This window comes from Helianthus annuus, chromosome 12 (assembly GCF_002127325.2).
Source record: "Helianthus annuus cultivar XRQ/B chromosome 12, HanXRQr2.0-SUNRISE, whole genome shotgun sequence".
Classification (NCBI taxonomy): Eukaryota; Viridiplantae; Streptophyta; class Magnoliopsida; order Asterales; family Asteraceae; genus Helianthus; species Helianthus annuus.
In genome coordinates, this window is record NC_035444.2 from 104,254,960 (window position 1) to 104,278,929 (window position 23,970).

General features: G+C 42.6%; 1 protein-coding gene across 1 annotated transcript; it reads right to left on the reverse strand.

Moving 5' to 3' along the window:
- Positions 1–17,089: 17,089 nt before the first annotated feature.
- LOC110920312 lies at positions 17,090–18,154 on the reverse strand. Its single transcript, XM_022164530.1, has one exon. It carries the CDS (start codon positions 18,152–18,154, stop codon positions 17,090–17,092), a length of 1,065 nt encoding a protein of 354 aa, XP_022020222.1.
- Positions 18,155–23,970: the final 5,816 nt, after the last annotated feature.

Sequence of the window (23,970 nt, forward strand, 5' to 3'; positions counted from 1 at the left end):
TCGGGGACTGGGATGTGTGTTAATGCAGCGCGACAAGGTTATTGCTTACGCCTCTCGTCAACTCAAGGTTCACGAACGGAACTACACGACGCACGATTTAGAGCTGGGAGCTGTTGTTTTTGCGCTTAAGATATGGCGACACTACCTGTACGGTACCAGGTGCACGATTTACACCGATCACAGGAGTCTCGAGCATATTCTTAAGCAGAAGGATTTGAACATGCGTCAACGACGATGGGTCGAGTTACTTAATGACTACGAGTGCGCTATCAAGTACCATCCAGGCAAAGCCAATGTTGTGGCTGATGCCCTTAGTCGAAAAGACACTTTGCCACGGCGCGTGCGAGCGCTACAGCTTACGATCCAGTCTAGCCTTCCTGCACGGATACGAAATGCTCAGGTAGAAGCATTGAAGCCCGAAAACGTCAAGGCTGAAGCCTTACGCGGCTCACGACAACAGATGGAACAGAAGGCAGACGGCGCCTATTATGTAACGGGCCGGATTTGGGTCCCTCTTTATGGCGGTTTACGCGAACTTGTGATGGACGAAGCACACAAGTCTCGCTATTCGGTACATCCAGGGTCGGATAAAATGTACCACGATATCAGCACTACCTATTGGTGGCCTAGTATGAAGGCCCACATTGCTACGTATGTTGGAAAATGCTTGACATGTGCAAGAGTCAAGGTCGAATATCAGAAACCAGCTGGCCTACTACAGCAGCCTAAGATACCTCAGTGGAAATGGGAAGAAATTTCCATGGATTTTGTTACGGGTTTACCTAGATCCCAGCGTGGGAACGATACAATATGGGTCATAGTTGATCGACTCACCAAGTCTGCACACTTCCTGCCGATTAAGGAAACGGACAAGTTCTCCACACTTGCAGACGTCTATCTTAAAGAAGTTGTCTCGAGGCACGGGGTGCCCACGTCCATCATTTCGGATCGCGACGCACGATTCACGTCAGAACTTTGGCAAGCAATGCATAAATCCTTTGGCTCACGACTAGACATGAGCACAGCATACCACCCTCAGACGGATGGACAGTCTGAGCGTACGATTCAAACTCTTGAAGACATGCTTCGGGCATGCGTTATCGATTTCGGCAACGGCTGGGAAAAGCATCTCCCTTTAGTGGAGTTCTCATACAATAATAGTTATCACACCAGCATCCAAGCCGCTCCATTCGAGGCATTGTACGGGCGTAAATGCCGGTCACCTCTCTGTTGGGCAGAGGTGGGGGATAGTCAGATCACGGGTCCAGAGATTGTAGTGGACGCCACAGAAAAGATTGCACAGATACGACAACGCATGGCGGCAGCACGAGACCGTCAGAAAGCCTACGCAGATAAGCGTAGAAAGCCATTGGAATTTGAGGTCGGGGACCGGGTTTTATTGAAAGTCTCACCCTGGAAGGGTGTAGTTCGTTTTGGCAAACGGGGTAAACTGAATCCGCGATACGTCGGACCATTCGAAATCATAGAAAAGATTGGCAAGGTAGCCTACAAGTTGAAATTACCAGCTGAACTCGGGGCAGTTCACAATGTCTTTCATGTATCGAACCTAAAGAAGTGCCTATCAGATGAAAATCTTATCATTCCTTTTAAGGAACTCACTATCGACGAGCGGTTGCAGTTCGTCGAGGAACCAGTCGAAATCACGGACCGGGATGTGAAGGTCCTCAAACACAAGAGAATCCCTCTTGTCCGAGTTCGTTGGAACTCCAAACGTGGCCCAGAGTACACCTGGGAACGCGAAGACAGGATGACAGAAAAGTACCCCCAGTTATTCGGGAACAAGGCAACCACTACTGAGGCTGAAGCTACTACTTCGGAATTTCGGGACGAAATTCCAGATCAACGGGGGGAGGATGTGACACCCCAGGAAAACCAGTGAACAGTACAGTTTACCTAGCTTCCTCAGTGAGTGCATACCAAATTTCGGGACGAAATTTCCAATTAGTTGGGGATAATGTGACAACTCGAACTTTAGACATGCTTTGATGTAACGTTACGTGCTCATGAGAACTGAATTATATGATTTTAAATGAATAATTGTTTACGTGTGTTGTGTATGTATGAATGTTATGTGTTGCACGAGCCCAAACTACACAAACCGGCCACACAAAGCCCTTTGGGCCACTCCTTGTGCACGCGGACCATTAGACAACCAAGTGGGCTCGGCCCACTCCCCACTCGCAACACACAAAACTGAGTTTAGGGGTCTTGTTTCACCACTTTTGCAAATCACAAACACACACACAAACCCTAGAAGTTTTGCTCTCTCTCTCTCTCGTTTACTTGGAACCCGACGGCGAACAACACTTCTCGGCTCACCCTCTCTTTGATTTCAACCGGTTAGTGTACATTGTTATTTGATTGTATTTGATGATTTTATATGATTCTTGAACATTACATGATGTAATTCGGATGATGATAGTATGGTTGATTGGGATAGAACCGGTTTACATGTGTGCTTTGTTATAAATCAAATGTTAATATGTGTTTCGGATTGTTAACATGTTCATACGGATCGGATGAAACTCGATGAAATCTGTTGTCATGCTATGTGATTCGGATGTTAACTTGTAGATGTGCTAAGTTTTGGGCTAGGTAATTAGTCACGGTTACATGTTCATAGAAATAGATTATTGTTCATATGAATGCAGTTCACGTTTTTTGATGTTCTTGAATTGTTATGAATATGCATGAAATCTGAATTAACTGATGATAAATTTCTGTGATTGATCTGATTTCGAAACTGCCGTAGATGTTTGCTAGAATCACGGAATAGTCAATGCAGGAATTATGGAAATCAGTTACATACGCGATTTCGACACCTGGTTGCGAGTCGGGACCATAGTTGCGAGTCAGAATCCCACTCGTAACCAAGCCAGCACAAGTCGAGACTACGGTTGCGAGTCCCGTTGCGACTCGTAACCAGCACATGATCAGTCGTAACCAGACCATGATGAACCGAGATCTCCATTTGCGACTCGCAACCAGCCGTTGCGACTCGTAATCTCCGGTTGCGACTCGAGATCTCCGTTGCGACTCGAGACCACCCTTTACACGCACACTGTTGGGCCTTCACTGTCACGGGCCCAATCTATTGAGCCCAACGATTTGAATTGTGGACTGTTTATTAATGGACTTGTATGTGTTTGCTATTTGGGCCGATTGAGAATCTGGATTGTTTTGTTATTGGGCTGCTTATGTCATTGGGCCGGGTATGAATGGACTTAGAACAATTGGATCCTCACAGGCTATGTCTTATCTGTTTACGTGCGTACATGTTTGCCATGACTATACGTGATTACTATATACGTGCTATATACGAACCTGACTCGTATAATAACCATGATAGGACGTGAGTGATCATTTACTTGCTACTTGTACTTTCTGTGTATCTGCCGAGCAAACCAAGGTGAGTTCACACAGCCAAGGCATGGGATTCCCGGGTTGGGAATTGGGTTGGATATGATGAAATGGAATGATTACTCGTACTTACGCATATACCAGACTATAGACCATCGTCCTCAGGTTAGTCAGGACACGTTACGTAAAGCCTACGTAACCCAGTATACTTGCCATATGTCTCCCGGGTCGGGAAGGACACGTTACGTAAAGCCTACGTAACCCAATACCATTCACTGGCTTCCAGGTCGGAAGGCCACGCTGCGTAAAGCCTACGTAGCCCCCACGCGTACCACTGTCCTCGGGGAAGGGCACGTCACGTAAAGCCTACGTGACCCTGTACGTTTTCCTGTTCTCGGTAAAGAAGAACACATGGTCGGAAGTTAGTCTAGTAAGTACCGTTAATGAGAAGCCCTCATTAGCCAGGATGAACATGGGAAACCCCCACCTTTAGTACACACTAGTATGGGAAGCCCCCACTAGCTATACTTATGCATTACATTATGAACTTACTTTCTGTGAACTCGCTCAACTAGTTTGTTGATTATTTGCTGCATGCCTTGCAGGACCTTAGGTACATTATGGAGCTTGCACAGGGAGGAGCAGGTCGTTGTGGGATACGGATCATGAACGATATTTGAACTTATAACTATTTTGAGATTTCATACTATGCTTCCGCTATTTAAACGATGTTTGGTTTTTGAAACATCAATCATGTCATGGTGACTTATATTAACTACTTTTATTATTAATTGCTATGGTTTGATATGATTGATGGCTTGATCCTGGTCAGTCACGCTCCCAAGCGGTGGTATTCCGCGGGTGGATTTTGGGGGTGTGACAGGTGTAGTTCTTCTCGTGCACTTTCAGCTGTCTTGATGCATAGGCTATAACTTTGTTTCTTTGCATAAGAACACAGCCAAGGCCTAAGTTGGATGCATCACAGTATACGACAAAGTCGTCATTACCCTCGGGCAAAGATAGAATAGGTGCATCACAAAGTTTCTGTTTCAAGGTCTGGAAAGCTTCTTCCTGTTTGGATCCCCACTCAAAAGGTTTGCTTTTCTGAGTTAAAGCAGTGAGAGGAACCGCAATCTTGGAGAAGTTTTCTATGAAACGGCGGTAATAACCCGCTAGACCAAGAAATGAACGAACCTTGGTAGGAGTAGTAGGAGTATCCCAGTCCTTAATTGCACTGATTTTGGCAGGATCTACATGAATACCTTGTTCGTTGACGATGTGCCCCAAAAATTGAACTTCCTTAAGCCAGAATTCGCACTTGGAGAATTTGGCGAAAAGTTGTGCTTTCTTTAGGAGCTCCATTGTAAGACGAAGATGCTGTTCATGATCAGCTCGAGTCTTAGAATAGATCAGAATATCATCAATGAAAACGATGATGAACTTGTCTAAATAAGGCTTACAAACCCTATTCATCAAGTCCATGAAAACAGCAGGAGCATTTGTTAAACCGAAAGGCATAACAGTAAACGCATAATGACCGTAACGCGTACGAAAAGCTGTCTTAGGAATATCTTCTTCAAGAACTCGAAGTTGATGATACCCAGAACGTAGATCAATCTTTGAAAAGCAAGTAGCACCCTGTAGTTGATCAAAGAGATCATCAATGTGAGGTAGGGGATATCGATTCTTGATGGTAAGCTTGTTAAGCTCACGGTAATCGATACACATTCTGAATGATCCATCTTTCTTTTTCACAAATAACAGGAGCTCCCCAAGGGGAAAAGCTTGGACGGATGAATCCTTTATCAGATAGCTCCCGAAGTTGTTTAGATAACTCTTGCATCTCAGGCGGTGCAAGACGATAAGGTGATTTAGCAATGGGATTAGCGCCAGGCACAAGATCAATGCGGAACTCAACTTGGCGCACAGGGGGTAAACCAGGTAATTCTTCAGGAAATACCTCTGGATAATCCCGAACAACAGGGATATCTTGGGTAGTCTTACCCTTGCCTTTATCCTCTACGACATGGGCTAAGAAAGCAACATACTTCTTGTGTAGATATTTGCGGGCTTGGGTACAAGACATGAGTTTAACAGGTTTCTCCCCATGAACTGTTAAGATCTCACCAGTCGATAGCGGTATACGGACCAACTTCTCAAAACATACCACCTCAGCATGGTACTTTGATAACCAATCCATTCCTACTATAATAACGAAGCTCCCGAGTTGCATCGGTGTGAGGTCGATAGGGAAAAGATGGTTATTGAGATTCAACTGGCAATTTCAAAGAACAGAGTCAAGTACAACGGGTTCACCACTAGCTACTTCTACTGTCAAGGGCTTTCCTAGTTTTGTTCTAGTCATCGCAAGCAAAGGCTCAAATTCTAAGGACACAAAACTCTTATCGGCACCCGAATCAAATAGAACAGAAGCAGGATGGTTGTTAACAAAGAACGTACCGTTCACCACTTCGTTATCTGCACGTGCCTCATTGGCATTCAGATTGAAAGCTCTACCACGAGCCGGTGCTTGGTTCGCATTTGCCAACCTCGGGCAGTTGTTCCTGTAGTGGGTCAGATCCCCACAATTAAAACATGAACCAGGCGGAAAGTGAGGTCGTGCAGGATTCTAGGCAGGGTTCTGTGCAGGTGGGTTCAGATTAGGAACAAAACGGCAGGTGTTCGCAAGATGACCAGACTTGCCACAATTCGTGCAGATACGGCATTGCATCTGTGGCTGGTGGTGGCTATTACATCTATTGCACAGGGGTGCATTACCAGCATACTGCCTCTTGGCAGCAGGTTGTGCAACCTGATTCTGCGATGCCTGATTAGGAGTAGCCTGATTAGTCTGAGTAGTGACAGCAAAATTCTTGGAAGCCTTACGCTTCCTCGATTTCTTAGAAGACTCAGCAGTCTTCTTGCCCTTGTTATCCTTGGTACTATCAGACTGTTTCTGCTTCTTGTCACCTTTTCTGTGGAGTTTACCCTTTTTGATTTGGGATTCAGTAAGGGTAGCAGCTAGCTCAATGGCCTGTCGGACGGTAGTAGGGTGACTGCCAGTGACAATGTCCTAAACAGGATCTGGCAAACCGTCTATGTACTTCTCGATAGCCTTATCCAAAGGCGTGACCATTGTCGGACAGAGCAAGCTTAACTCCTCATATCTGTCAGTGTAAGCCCGGTGTTCACCACTGACTTGCTTCAGATCCTTGAACTCATCTTCGAGTGCCCTCTGCTCGTGTCGAGGACAGAATTCTCTCATCATGAGAGTCCTGAGTTCCTCCCAAGTCTGACCCAAAGCAACATCAGCACCTCGGTCTCTCATTACCCCATTCCACCAGGTAAGAGCCCTCTTTTGGAATACACTCGAAGCGAACTCGACTTTACGGTTGTTCGGACACTGAACATGGCGAAATGTGCTCTCAAGACTCTCAAACCATTGTAGAAGCCCAGTTGCTCCTTCAGTACCACTAAACTTGAGCGGTTTAGCCGAGTTAAACTGTTTAAAGTTGCACGGAGCAGGTGCATTAACATTGTTATTGGTGGCTTGGTTTATTTGAGTTATGAGACCAGGTAGCATAGCAGCCATCTGTTGTGCTATAATAGCTGCCAGTTCGGCATCAGGTTGAGGAACGTTACGTCGAGGAGGCATTCTAAAAGAGGAAACACGAGAGAAAACGAGTGAGATGATGTGATGAAAATGGGATAACAATAAAATCGACAAAAAGCAAGGATGGTGGTCGTTTGTTCGTTACCACAAAGCAAACAAACAACACATAGTGACAAATCAAAGTAAATGAGTCATAATAATGTATCGCGAAGACATGCTTGCCTATAAGTGAACACTCACCCCAAGAGTTCCCAGGTAAGAGTGACTGGTCCGATACTGCGGATTTGTACGAACACTCTAGCCTTAGACAGAAAACTCAGGGTACAGGCATTCACTCTTCTAGTTTGCACGTGTTCACATTATTTAGACCCAAAACTTTGACGGGATTTTGAAAATTTGGAAGGCACAAGGCCGAAAAAGAAATCATCTAAGGATAGATGATTGATCTCAAAATCATTTTGGAATATTATGTTCAAGTTTTGGTAATCACCTAAGGATAGGTGGCGGGTATTGTTTTAAAATCTAAACACAAGTAAACTTGTGTTAGGGTCCTAGAAAGTTATAGTCTAGGTCAAAGCATTGCTAATAACCTAATTCCCTATAACCATTGGCTCTGATACCAACTCTTCTGTCACACCCCAGCCGCGTAAAACAACAAACCGCGGTGGAAACGCCGGGGAGGTGAGTAGCGACAGAATTATTGTTTCAACAAACATGGCAATTAAAGTTATGTATTATTAAAATTTAAAGTTACATTGTCTTTGAGTTCAAACTAAACTAACATAATAACTATCTTTTAAGTCACTAAGGCCTGAGTCCGCCTAAGTGTAGCACAAACATCCTTATGCATTAGTACCTGAAACACATGTAAAAATAGGTACGTCAACATAAAAATGCCTGTGAGATACATAGGTTTTGTTTATGCAGGTTCATGACTTGTATTTGAAAGAAGTGTTTAATAGAATGTAGTCATGAACCTTGTAAAATGTTTACCTTTGTAAAACTATGTGAAAATCAATGAAAATCAAATGATGATGAAATGATAATGCATGGTTAAATGAATAACCAAGTGAAAATGAATTTTGGATAAAATGTGTACTTTGTAAAACAATGTCATGTTCTTGTATAAAATGTTTCATGTCTTGCCCAAGTGATTCATATAACGCAACAATGTATTATACAATAAAAGCACTTATATATAGGAAGTACCAGCGGCGTATCCACCATGCTTTTATCATATAACACATAGCCCCGTTACACAAGTCACTTATCATTAACCAACCAAAATGTCTTGTTCCATGTCAAAATGTGTAGGTGTAAACCGTGTACAATGTTATGTGTATCATGTATAACCAATGAAATGCATAGCAAGTAGGAAATCATCTACTTAACTATGTAATGATGTCTAATGTGAAATCAAATGTCATGTATGGTGAATAACTAGAAGTTACTCAACCCCATAGAAAATGTACAAAACATGTTTTTGAATAAACCTAAGTTTAAATCAAATGTTATGCTTTGCAGAAAAACAATGCTTTATGATTACAAACATTTATGCAGTAATGTTAATCGCATACATTCAAGCCTTGCGACTGTGGCGACAAACCCTTAAACGAATTAAAGGTTTATCTAAATTATGTTGTCGGATTCTGTCATCCCCAACTTCCAAACAAAGCTAGGAAGTCGGAAATGGGAGTTGTCAATTCCTATGGTACCACTACATAGTCCGAGCGGCGTGATCAATGTTAATGAATGTATTATTGTCCCGATTTAACATACCAAATGTCATAACCAATGTAGCATGTGAAAACCATGTACTAGGAATGCTAAGTAAACATGCCTAGTAGAAATGTTCATGTAAAACAATGTACTAGCATGTTAAGTAAACATGCCTAGCAGAAATGTTATGTAAAACAATGTGTTCCATATGCTAAGTAAACATATGCAACAAATGTGAAATAAATCAATGTGCTAGCATGCTTAACATACATAGAAAAACACAATGGAAAACATGTACTATAAGTGTACTAGGTGAAATTAGCATGTTTATGTCATAAAAGCATGAAATGCACAAAAGTAACATGTATGTACATGTGTATCACCCCAAAACATTTGAAAACGGTAAAAGAGGGGAACTATGTACTCACTTGGGATTACTAATTAGTCTTGAGAATAAGACCAATTTAAGCTCCAAGGGTCACGGAATCAACCGGCACCTAGTATAGGTAACTATGTTAATAAACGGCCCTAAAACGGGAGATAGGATAGAATGAGGTTCTATAAATCAAATGAGTAATTGAACTCATATGGTATGATTTAATAGTCCCAACATTCTGATTAGAAAGCCTACCTAAGTGCTTTTGACCCGTTTTGACACATTATGGTAACATAAGTCACTATAAGGCGTCATTAGCGTAAAACTATGTTCGGATGGTTAACTATGTGCTATGCCAAGTCTTACATGCCCAATAATCCCTAAACATGTTACTAAATCAGATTACATGTCAAAAATATGTTCACATAATCAAAATACGGATTTTAGCTTCAAAAGGGCATTTTGGTCATTTCCTATGGGCATACAAGCTAACAAGCATATGACTAACCAATCCTATGTGATCATAAGGTATAACCTCAGTGGTTATTCCCTATGAAACTATGATCACTAACTAAGCTTGGTCGGATCCTAAAGATCGACCAAACGGGTTGGGTTCGGAAGTATAAGCGGTTGTTTAGACCGCTTACCTTACGACCCTAAACAAGCACAAACTAATAGTGTCGTGTTAGACATGTCAAAACATGTCTAACCTACTGATTTGGTATCAAAACAAAGTGTTTTGATACCCTAAAGTAGTTCCGAGGCAAAATGCGTGCTAAAACGCATTTTGACCAAAACTTTGACTCGGCACTTCAACTAGCTAACGTGGTAATCAGCGGTTATAACCACGAAGGATTATAACTATCGTGATTACAATCACGTTTCAAAGTTCAATTGAACTTTGACTTGACCAATTGATGGTCAAAACCGAAAGTCAAACTGTTGGCCAAACGTTTGACTTTCTGCACTACATAAGGAAAAAGCCAATAAAAGAATGAAAGAATGCTCACTAAGGGTCCTTGCTATCTTTTCTACAAGAAAACAAAGTCCCAATTGCTTGAGAGAGAGCTCCAAAGCAGATTGAAGAGAAGAGAAATGAGAATGAGCAATGAAATGAGAAGGGAGCATGGCTATTTATAGTTGTTGTGAAGTAACAAGATCATCACAAGTGTTTTGATTAGCCATTAAGCAATGAATCACAACCATACACTTGTTACAAGCAGGTTAAAAGCCTTGGTGACCACTTAACTTGCTCAACACACCATAAATTTACCATAACAGCCCCTAAAGATCAAACAGAATGCTAAAAACCAACTTCTGGTCGCTGGGCATCCCTTACGGTCCATAAGGCCCCTGCATCTGATCAGCAACTTTTGCTTTTTGACAGCTTTGGCCCCTGCACTTGTTTGAGTTCATTTCAGGCACTTTTGACACCCGTTAAGCCATTTTCAAGGCTCCACAAGGTCAATAAAGTTTAGGGGACTCAAAATATGCTTGGAAAACTCACGGATGTCGGTTCGTTTAGTCGTACGGTTGCGTTGTTCGGCTAATTACGACGGAAATCGCAACGAGCGTGAAAACGATCCAAATTGCAAAACGAATGGAATTTTTGCATGCCGATCACTAAAATAAAAATATTTTAGTGTGTATAAAAATTTTGGATGTCCAGATGTGTCCAGAACGTAAGATATGCGCGAAAATGCAAACTTACGCCGTTTTTGACACTTTTAGTCCCTGTAAGATCATGTAAGCATGTTTTCGCACACCGAACCTATCAAAGCTTATTTCTAAGCCATGTTTAGGTTATATATGGTATGTTTAACTTATGATCAAGTTCCGGACTGTACGTTGCCTTACGAAACGGCAGACTTTTGCAAGTTGACGCAAATAGTCCCTGAGAGCGAATAAACTTGTTTTTGCCATACCAAAGCCTTTTAAACTTATTTCTAAGTTATGTAAAGGTTATTTAAGGTATGTTAAGTTTATGATGATGTTCCGGAGTGTTTGTCGCGTTTTACTGATCGTGTTAACGCATCAGTTCGCGTATAACTTTCCAGAAAGCGATATAGAGTTCAAAATCGATCAAAAATCAACACGGGCACAAAACCAAACATAAATGACAAACATTTGGATCAAAACACACTATTTTATTAACATTGTATTGTTCAGAGTTTGTAAAATGATATCAGAAGCACAAATGTCACACTCCATCCGGAGGAAACCACAAAAAGTTTAACCGCTCATCTCGCATGAAGAATCTTCAAAAGCTTGAATTGATGAAGAAATCATGGTTGATTTGGTGATGGAATTGAGAATCTTGATGGAATTGGGGTGAAAAAGTATTCAATCTTTTGTATCTTGATGCCTGGGATCGATTGTGAATGATAGATAATGAGAAACTAGGGTTTTTATCTTATAAAAGCCCATAAAAATCATTAAATTCGCGCCCCCCCTATTGCCCAGCTTCACCCACAGTTCAGAACCTTGGGTCACAGTTCACACAGAGCTGGCAATATTGCCTCCACCATGGGTGAAGGTCTGAAGTGTGGGTCAAGGTGTAAGGTCCCTGTTTGTTTTTTATCCTTGCATACCTAAACCTTGGGTGAAGGTGTAGAATGTGGGTGATGATCTAGAAACATATCTCTACCATCCTAAACCATGGCCCATGGTTTATGAACCATGGGTGATAACGTGAATCCATGTCTCACCATAGACACCCATATATGACTTTCAGCAAATGTCAACGTTGACCCCTCTACTTTATACTTCCACTTCTCTTCACATATAACCATCATATATCTTTCATTTAATGACCCGAAGACCCCTCAAACTTCAAGATCTCTTATTTCTTCAATATTTCAACTATAATTAACTTCTAATTAATTACCAAACGACCCCTATACTTTGTTCTTTCATACTCCTTTCACTTGTGAGCCTTCATATCACCCGAACAAACTTCAATATTCATCCTCGAGCTGCAATATCCCATCCAAAGCTCACAACTTCATCTTTAACCATCGTAAATGCACCGATTTACGTGTTTTACCTACAAATCACCAACATCTCATAGTTACTTCATTCCAGTCAAATAAACACATCAAATACACATAAAACATGATAATTAACCACTCTAAAGCTCGGGTTTCACCCTCTCCATCAACGGTTATCACGCGCGTGTGGACTACACTCTCCTGACACAAGACGAAATGGCACGCCTGACACAATGAAAACATGCGTGTCACTGTGTCAGCGATCACATCACACGTCGATTTCGCCACCAACCTGGTAGAAGATGTTCTTTTCAAATTTCAAAGTTTTTGCTGCGCAAATGAAACTGAATCGTCCTAAAGAAGTTTGATAATCGCGCCGCACAGCTGAAAACCAGTACACACGCACGCCAAATTTCTAACACATATGATGATTTATAAAGGCCCCGAGTTAAAGCGCATATACTTCCTTTTATTTTCTAGTCCAGAGCTCCACCACTTGCTTCTCGCATGGAAGCAACACTGGACTGGTGAGATTTGAAGAGGTATGGTCCCAAATCTTGAGCCGACCACACGAGTTAACCTCAGGTTGCGCGCGAGACCATACCTAAAACGGATCAATTCTAACATTTAGTTCCTTCTACAAAAGATTTGGCTTTCCTGACCTTGCGCCGACTACACGAGTTTACCCCAGGTCGCACGCGAGGCCATGATCAGAATAGATCTGGTCTAAAACTTAGTTCTATCTACAAGCGAATTGGCGCATGGCCAAGAAGCGCCAAACAATGTTGGCCAGTACAGAAAGTACGATCGGCAGAGCAGCTGGCCAATGAGCACACGACAGGATGTCCTCTATCGTGCTGCATGATGAACAATCGTGCAGGAGACAAGAAGTGCACAAGGACACGTACGTGGCACCAATCAGCGTGCGCCGACCACTGCTCCATGATCTCCATTTAACTGTTGATGACAGACCAGACAATAAGGACAATCGTCAGGACACGTGGATCCATTCAACGTACGCCAACTATGCCCTCGCCTGTAAACACTAACGTCGTGACAGGGGAGGCAAAACAGTTATTCCTTGTTGTTGATCTCAGGTCCAAGGCCCACCAGCCCATCTCCTTTACAACTCACTGCGGCTATAAGTAGAGAACTTCGGCTACAGGTTAAGGATCGCTCTCTTGCTCTCTCACTTAATACACACACTTTTATCCTCAAAGCAAGTTCTTATTCTCACGCCGGAGGGTGGTTACAAGGAGAACGCCCCTCCCCCTATTCTCCTCCTTGTAACGAGCTTCACGGTGTGTTGATTGTTTTGCAGGATCGTAGCAGCTGTTTAGCGAGACGAAAGAAGATTAAACATTATTTGGACGAGACACAAACCAAAGCTAATCACCGGATTAACTTGGTATTTCTTCAAGTATATAATGTGAAATTGAAATTTAAAAATTATTTTATTACTAATAATTTTTATACAGTAAATGCAAATAATATAATTGAGCTACGAATTGAGCAAAACCCTTGATCAGTCTGTCGTCTCCTCTGAACTCTGCTCCATCTTCCGTTGTTCGGTAAGTATTTCTTTTCTGAAATGAATATCTTCGTTTGCTTGCTTACAAATGTTATTATTCATAAGTTGTTCATATTACAATTTTGATTTCGTTGTTACCTGCTAGGGTAGGGTTTATGCCTCTGGATTCCTAAACTGTGATTTACAATCATCAATTCTTTATAAAATCATTCACACAGTTGTTTGTTTACCAAACATTTAGATATCTCAAAACCCTAGGTATCTATGCTTAGCAAGAGCTACTAGTATGATTTCAGACAGATCTGTTTAGCAAGCATTTACTTTCAAGACTTTGATTCTGCTTGTGTGTGTGTGTATGTCAATCTTCTAGCATAAACAAACTCACCCAGTGGTAGTAAAATCCCACTCATATGGGGGCAAACCATAGTTGTTAAAAGTCATCGCCTCTTGCGCTTAGGCCCATTTTCTAGGCGAGGCGAGGCAATTACGCTTTAAATCAAGGCAAATGCGCTTTAATTCTTTAGGTGATGGTTCAGGCGCACATTCTGGTGAGATTCCTAGATTCTAGAGTGTTTTTGGACAAATTCTCTAAATTCTGGCAAGATTCCAGCAAGATTTTTACTTTTATCTAAGGAAAACTACTTCTCTACACTAATATTTAGAACTTTTTTTTTGGGTAAAGGGTTACCTCAGGTGAATTTTATAAATTAACCACTAAAAGTACAAGGGTATGCCAGAGCGGACATACCAACTAGGCTTGACATACCAAGCCTAGGAAAACCAAAACAACATCCACAAACAAAACCATAAGAAACAAAAATTCCAGAAACACAGCCCTACCACATCATAAGCTACAAACCAGAACCCTATATCTAGCCCGGGTCAAACTCGGCTTCACTAGGAAGTAGCTTCCACTTCTTCAACAACCTTTGATTACTGGTAACACTTCTGAACTTGAACCCCATCAGCCTTAGCCGAACTGTTCCCATAATCCTCTCAGAGACCGACTCCACATTAGCCTTCGTGTTGGAGAATAAACAATTATTCCGCTCTTGCCATACAAAATACGTAGAAGCCGCAATGACTAGCTTACCTACAATATCCTCCGTCTTCTTTGAGCTCGCATTTTGATCCAGCCAACCATGATAGAGTGCCACGAACCATCAATACCTTCCATGTTCACCATTGACTTGACAGTAAGCCACACTTGATGCACAAACGAACACTGAAAAAACAAATGGTCTCTTGAATCCCGGTCTCTCCTACATAACGGACAGCACATAAGCCGCAAATTAGTTTCACTCCCCGCCTCCCAAACAGCTAATCTATCTTGTGTCTTGAGCTTATTCTTGATAACCAACCATAGATGGAAAGAGTGCCTTGGAATACATTGACTAAACCAACACCGTTGACCCACGTAACTGGTTGTTCCCGACTTCGAATATTATGCCACACCTCTAGCGATCCAAACGGCCTATTGTTACCATCCAAGTCTTTCCAGGTTGTACTATCCTCCATATTCTGAATCAATTGAGGGACACTTAACCCAATTAAAACCGGATAAATATCATACCATGCACGTGGCCACTTCCACTGGCCATTGTCATCAATGAGATCCGCAAGCGAAGAATTAAGATTAAATCCCGCATTTGCTATATTTCTAGGGGTAATAAACGAATTAAGCGGACAAATCTGGTTCCAATTATCACTCCATGCATTAGTCTGAGAACCATTTCGAACAACTTTCCATACAAATGGCCGAATAGCAGCTCTAATCGCCAAAATTTTCCTCCAACCCCAACTAATACTACCCCGCGGTTGAACATCCCACAAGCTTCTGCCATTTAACTTATGCGAGTATATCCATTGGACCCAAAGGGACTTCCGTTTAGTGAGAATACTCCAAACATGATTAGCCATTAGAGCTTTATTTACATCCGATATGCTCCTAATACCCAAACCACCTTCATCCTTCGGTAAACAAACCTCGGCCCAAGCCACCTTTGCTTTAACCCTACCCTGATTATTAGCATTCCATAAGAATCGACGCATTAGCTTCTCCAGCTCGTTTGTAACTCTAGTAGGAATAATGAAGACTGAAGCCCAGTAAATATGCATAGAAGACAGAACCGAAGTAATGAGCTGTAACCTACCAGCAAAGGATAGCGATTTATTCACCCAACTATCGATCTTTTTCTCCATTCGATCTACTAGCGGCTTACAATCCTTAAACATCAGTTTAGTGGATATTAGCGGCACCCCCAAATAACGAACAGGCAACGTCCCTTGATTGAAAGGCATAACTTGAAGAATTTCCTGCTTGACAAGATGCGGAACATTGCAGAACTACACCATACTCTTGGCTGGACTCGGCTTTAGACCCGAAGCATTAGTGAACTGCTCAAGGGCATCCCTAACTTTCTTGCCGAAATGATATCTCCATGCACAAAAATGAATAGGTCATCCGCAAACGTTATATTGATATTCTTTTGTTTCACACATTGAGCATGGAATTTGAAACCTGTGCCTGGGCATGCACCACGCTGAAGAAGTAAGGAGAGAATTTCCATAACCATCGTGAATAGATATGGCGACATAGGGTATCCCTGTCTTAGCCCCCTTCTGCCTCTAAAGTACCGATGAAGATTACCATGAAGACTTAAGGAGTATGTAACTGAGGTTACACAAGCCATAATCCACTCAATCATCTTAGTATGTAACCCAAAACCATGAAGAACACTCTCCAAAAAAGACCAATTGACCGTGTCGTATGCTTTTTGTATATCAATCTTGAATGCACATCTAGCAGGCCCCCGATTCAAATGGTAATTATGCATTAACTCCTGAGTCAGCAAGATGTTATCCGAAATTTTCCTTTCCGGGACGAAGGCCGATTGATTTATGCTAACCAGCTCACCCAAACTACCTTTTAATCTATCCGTAATGATCTTGCTAATACATTTATACAAGACATTGCAACACGAAATAGGCCGATAATCAAGCACTGAGTCAGGAGTTTCGACTTTAGGAACAAGAGCCAGAATCGTGTGGTTTAATTGCTTCAGGAGCTTGCCATTCTCGAAGAATTCTAAGACCGCATTAGAAATTTCATTGCCCATGATATCCCACGCACTCTTGAAGAAGGCCGAAGTATAACCATCAGGGCCCGGGGCTTTATTCTCTGCAATACTAAACATAGCGTTTTTCACTTCTCCACGAGTAACCTGACGGACCATTGTATTCGCATCATTAGAACTCAAAACATTCATACCCAGATCCTCCATATTAATGCTCGAAACTTGATCCTTTTGACCCAAAAAATTTTCATAATGCTGAACAAGTGCTATAGACACACTATCTCCTTCAAACCGATTGCCTGCTACATCTTGTATAGACTGAATTCTACTACGGGCGTTTCTGCATTTAAGCGTGTTATGAAAAAAGCTGTGTTCGAATCGCCAGCACACAACCACTCCACCTTAGACTTTTGTTTTAAAAAAACATTCTTCATCATAAGAAGCCGTTTTGAACTGGTTAAGACACTCGACTTCCTTCTCTCTCAAGCCGACATCTAACGGATTAACATCAATTTGCTTCTGAATATCGTCCAACTGTTTCCTAAGCTCCAAAACTTTTTCATGCAGATTACCTTGTTTGAACAAAATTTTCCGCATAAAAGGTTTCAGATTTCGAAGCTTCTTAGTTACCGAAAACATTGTGACTCCCTGAACCCTTTTCGTCCACTCCTGCTCCACAAACAACCTGAATTCCGGTTTGGAAGTAAGAAAGTTTGCAAACTTGAACGGTTTCTGCTTCACCTTGACCGAGTTCGCCATCTTGAGAATGCATGGAGTATGATCCGATATTCTAAACGGATGATAACGAACAAAAGCTTCCGGAAACATCTCTATGAATTTCAAGTTACCCATAACCTGATCTATCTTTTTTAACAAGCCAATTCCCTTCTTTGGTTTCTGATTCCACGTATAGTGCAACCCATGACCCTTAATATCAACGAGTTCCGTATACTGAACACAATCATGGAACTCTCTCATGCCAATGGAACTCGTAGAAGGACCATACAAAGAACCTTCCACATGGAGGGCCGAATTAAAATCCCCCATGACTACCCAAGGCTTATCATGGCAAAGGCTTTTATGCATACATAGATTTTCCCATAAGCATCTTCTCTCCTGATAAGAATTCTTAGCATAGACAAAGGAGCTGAAAAAAGGATTATTACCATTTTTAGGACATATTTGTGTATGGATAACTTGGTCCTCTAGAGATAAGACCATGAGATCCACAACATCCATGTTCCATCCTATGATGATTCTAGTACCACGATCACACACATCACCATTCGACGTCCAAGCCCAATTACGAAAAACAGCTTTACACACCTTAGCTAGGTTTGTAACATCCACATGAGACTCTAGAATAGCACAAACAGCTAACCGATTTTCAGACAAAAGCATACGAACCTCCTTTTGTTTCAGGGGCTGGTTCAAACCCCTTATATTCCACGAAGCTATACTATCCATTTAAACCGACAATACCGGGAGTGCTTGCCCCCTCAGAAACTTGACGTTGTTCTTGTCTAATAAACTTCGATGATTCTGTTGGAATTGATTCCACTACCTCCTCATCCGACAACATATGATTACCACTATCTTTTTTCAAGTTTGGCCGCCTCTCATTCTCTGTTCGAGTATCACCATCTGTGCCTTCCGGGTTATTAGAGAGAACATCAAACGAATTTCTGGTTGCAACACTACTGTGACACTCTAGGTTTTCCCGAATAACCCTCTTGTATTAACAGTGTGTATATATGAATTATTAAATGAAAGATGTGAATTATCTTGATGTGCTATGTGTTGATAACAGTATGTAATATATATATATATATATATATATATATATATATATATATATATATATATATATATATATATGTGCATAAGAACTAGTGAACCGAGACCACGACTCGAGACCACTCGGTCTCGAGTGAACCATAAATAATTGGGCCGGTTGGGCCGCAAACCCTTTGAGCCCCACTCGAAACCCTTGTAGGGTGCACCACACAAACCAAGTATAAAAACCCATCATCCACCTTTTCCCTTACACTCTCACATATCATCCTACACACTCTCTCCCTCACTAAAACCCTAGAACCACAAAACCTCCTCTCCTTTCTCTCGGACCAAACCGATGACAACAAGGACCCTCGGTTCAAGCTCGGAATCATCATTCGGAAGCTCACTCACCAACCCTTCATACCCTCACACTTCGAGTCTCTACCGGTTAGTGGTCTAATGTGTACTAAGTGTTATATGTGTACTAGATGTCATGTGTGCTTGATGGATGAAATATATGCTTAGTCTCTTTTGCATGATCTTGATTGATTTAGTGAGTAAAAATGATGAAATACATGAAGATTGTTGTTTATCTATGATGAAGATGCTTGGTTTCTAGATAAAGTTATGGTTAGGAAGAATAGAGTGATTTGTTAATTATCATGCTAACTTGACATATGAATAAGTAGAAAAATGTATGAATTTGGTGCTATCATGTTCTCGGTTGTGTGTGTGAATGATGATGATTGATAGTACATTAAACTAGGTGTATTATGCTAGCATAAATCGGGTTAAATGAACATGTTTGTTTAGGATGAAAACCCTAATGATGAACTAGATGAATATGTGTTGAATATGATATAAAGATTTGAATTTGTGTGTTTTGATCCATTTTGAATGAAGTTTAGACAAGAAAACATGTTTATGCATTTTCATTGGATAGTACATGGGAGCATGACATGGGAATTCTATTGGATAGTACGACTTATGCAGACATGCAGGAAACAACAGGTGGTGGAGTCGAAACCCTTGGTCTCGACTCGAGACCATTGAGTTACAACTCGAGACCGCAGTGATTGCGACTCGAGACCTGGACCAAGCAACCCAAAACAAACTGCAGGGACTCGAGACCATCAAGGTCTCGACTCGAGATCACATAGTCTCGGCTCGAGACGGGACTCGAGACCTCTGAGGTTGCGACTCATGCCTGCACCACTCGAGACCAGCCATTTACAACTCAAGATCTCCTGGATGCGACTCGAGACCGCATGTTCTCGAGTCAAGACCGCCTGGTCTCGACTGGGCTGCTTGTCTCCGTTATTGGGCCGAACTATATAGACTGTTCATGCTTGCTACTGTTTAACTGGACTATGTGTCACTATTAACTGATCAGGTGGTAGGACTGGCCCAATAACCATATATGTTATGTGTACTGTGTGATAGGTACGTGTAGAATATACGTGACTTCTCTGTACCCAAACCTGACCTATACTGGTAACCATGCTAGGACATGGTGACCAGCGTGCTTGACCAAGTAACCTAATCTGTCGAGCAACCCAAGGTGAGTTCACACACTAAAAGCATGCGTCCCAGGGAGGGACACGGACAAACTGCCAACTTTGGGAAAAATACTTTTGAACTATTATTTCCGGGGGAAATACGAATGGGTACTTTTAAATTACTATCTCCGGGGGAGATACGTTTGGATATTATTTATAAATCACAACTAGCCAAGCTAAACGAAACTCTATCACATTAAGTCCCTGCTTACAGTACCGATTAATCGCCGGGGGCGAACGGGTTATTAGTTGATAGCGCTATTAGGTTTGACAACCTCGCACCTTGACCGGGGGGATCGGGCGTGAACTAGTAGACCTTGCATCTTGGTCAATGATGATAGACATTGACTCAGGGCACAACAACTTTCCGTCAACAGTTTCGGTATCTACAGTTTAGTGAGCTTACAGATGGGGTAGCTCCCCATAACGTGATTATAAATGCTTTATCTAGACAACTTACGTTTTCGAAAACTAAAAACTTGACACCTCGTGGACTCGCCAACATTATGTTGATACCCTACTGCATGCTTTGCAGGTACCCAGTGACTCAGGAGCTTGCAGCTTGGGGGATGTGTAGTGGTCGTCTAACCCGTGTGTTGGGTTCTAAACAAACTTGAACTAAGAACCTTGTTTTAAACTATTTTGTCTATGCTTCCGCTACTTACCTAAACTACTATTTGGATCTAAATCTTTTGAACTTTGGTTATGATATTTGCTAACCTTGTGGTTGGTGAATACTACTTATGATATTAATTGAAATGCTCAGTATAATTGGTGGTTGGATCCTGGTCAGTCACGCCCCCAGGCGGTGGCACTCCGCATGTGGATTTTGGGGGTGTGATAGATTGGTATCAGAGCCATTGGTTTTAGTGAACTTGGTTTTAAAAAGGGGAAATCTTTTTGAGAAAAACCAGACTATAACCCGTGACTCGCGACGACACTACACTCCAAGTGCAAGACTCAACACATTACACCTCACAGCTCGGACTAGTGTTTACTTGCTTGCTTACTTTATGCTTTTGTTCTGCTATACGTACTAGTGTGCCTAGTTAGATAGATACACCTCCCTCTTCTATCTCATTCTCGCTACATTACGACATCACACTCATACTATGTTTTCTGATTATGAAGACAATGAGTGGACGTGGAAGAGGAAACATTAACATGACTCAGGCTCAATTCACTAACCTGCTTAACACAGTGGCTGCAGCTTTCGCAGCTCACCCTGGAGGTAAACTCGTTATTTTAGGATGTTTAGATCCTACCGCCGCATCGTCTTTTCACCCCTAAACCTATTCGCTTCGCTTCTCACAACAGGTCAGCATGCGCCTGTGCAACCACATGTTTGTACTTTCAAAACCTTCATGGACTGCAAGCCTCTCCCTTTCAATGGCACTGAGGGTGCCATAGGTCTCCTACACTGGATTGAGAAAGTCGAAGCCGTCTTTGCTGTCTGTGAGTGTCCCCCTGCGAATTGGGTGAAGTTTGCTACTGGTACGCTCGAAGGAAACGCGCTTTCCTGGTGGAAGGCGCAAATTCAGATGTTTGGTTTGGAAACTGCTAATGCTACCGCGTGGGAAGATTTCAAGGACATGATTAAAGAAGAGTATTATCACAGGGATGACATCCACAAGCTCGAAAACGAGTATTTTGAGCTCAAGATGGTTGGATCAGAGATCGAGGCATACACCAAACAGTCCAACGACTATGCTGCTCTTTGCCCAAACATGTCTCGACCTATGTATCGAAGGATCGAATTGTACATCAAGGGTTTGGCCCCGGAAATCCGGAGCCATGTGACCGCGGCCAACCTCAATACCATTCAGCCAGTCGTTCGTCTTGCTCACAAACTCACTGATCAGGCTGTGGAACAGGGCAAGCTGCCCAAAAGGATCAGTGCTACTGCTGGAACTTCTAGTGATAACAAGCGTAAGTGGGAAGGAAACTAAAGCAAGGATGCCAACCCCACTTAGGCCCCATCTCAGCAGAGGAAAACTGAAAACAACAAGGGCCCTCAACAACAGGGTGGCTATCGAGGGAACCACCCCAAGTGCAACAGGTGCAACCGACACCACAGCGGGCCTTGTGGGAAAGGTCAGTGTCAGCGATGTAACAAGATGGGACATGAGGCCAAGGATTGTAGGAGTCCACGTCCTGTAGGGCAGAACCAACAACAACAGCAGCAACATCATGGGAATGTCAAGGGTTGTTTCCAGTGTGGAGCTGAGGGACACATTAAGAGTAATTGCCCTGAACTGAACCAGAACCGCAACAACAATCAGGGAGCTAGAAACAACGATCGAAACAACAACAATGCTGGGAATGGTGCAAGAGGAATGGCTTTTGTGATTGGAGCTGGAGAAGCAAGGAATGACCCCAACGTCGTGGCGGGTAAGTTCCTACTCGATGATCGTTATGTTTCCATATTATTTGATTCTGGAGCCGATGCTAGTTATGTATCCCTACGTATTAGTAAGAAGCTTAAGCACCCGCCTACGTTACTAAGTTCTAAACATATCGTCGAGTTAGCTAATGGTAGAAACATCGAGGCCTCACATGTTATCAGCAACTGCAAACTAGTGCCGTCTGGTCAGACCTATAGCATCAATCTTTTCCCTATCGTTCTTGGAAGCTTCGACGTCGTCATCGGTATGGATTGGTTATCCAAGCATCGCGCTGAAATCCTCTGTCAAGAGAAAATGGTTCGCATCCCCCGCCGTTCTGGCAAACCCCTCATCGTACAAGGTGACAAAGGCGGAGAAGTCACAGGCATCATCTCGTTCTTAAAAGCCCATAAGTGCTTACGAAAGGGGCACACCGCTATCTTAGCACTTGTCACCAACACACAGGAAAAGGAAAAGAGGATTAAAGATTTTCCAGTGATACGCGACTACCCCGATGTATTTCCTGAAGAACTGCCTGGACTCCCTCCCCACCATCAGGTCGAATTCCAAATCGAGCTAGCTCCCGGAGCAGCACCTATAGCTCGTGACCTTACCGGCTAGCCCCAGCAGAACTGAAGGAACTCTCTACGCAACTACAGGAACTATTGGATAAAGGATTTATCCGTCCTAGTTCGTCACCCTGGGGAGCACCAGTGCTCTTTGTTAAGAAGAAGGATGGCACATTCCGAATGTGCATCGACTATCGTGAGCTGAACAAGGTTACCATCAAGAATCGCTACCCTCTCCCACGTATCGACGATCTATTCGATCAGTTGCAAGGATCAAGCTATTACTCCAAGATTGACCTGCGATCAGGTTATCATCAGCTAAGAGTCCGCGATGAAGACATCTCCAAGACTGCGTTGAGGACTCGTTATGGACATTACGAGTTCCTTGTCATGCCCTTTGGAATGACCAACGCGCCTGCAGTTTTCATGGATCTCATGAACCGAGTGTACAAGCCTTACCTCGACAAATTCGTAATTGTGTTTATCGACGACATCCTGATCTACTCAAAAAGTCAAGAGGAGCATGAACAACATTTGCGTCTTATTCTCGAACTCCTTCGCAATGAACAATTGTACGCCAAGTTCTCGAAATGTGACTTCTGGCTTCGAGAAGTCCATTTCCTTGGGCACATGGTCAACAAGGATGGAATTCACGTCGACCCAGCTAAGATCGACTCTGTAAAGAACTGGCCTACACCTAAAACTCCGACGGAAGTTCGCCAATTCTTGGGATTGGCAGGATACTATCGTAGATTTATCAAGGGGTTTTCGAAGATTGCTCAGCCCCTCACGACTCTCACCCAAAATGGCATTGCTTACAAATGGAATGAAGCTCAGGAGTCCGCATTTAAGAAGCTAAAGCATAACCTCTGTAGTGCTCCTATTATCTCGTTACCTGAAGGTACCGACGAATTTGTGGTTTACTGCGATGCGTCTATTCATGGGCTCGGTTGCGTGTTAATGCAACGCGAGAAAGTTATTGCTTACGCTTC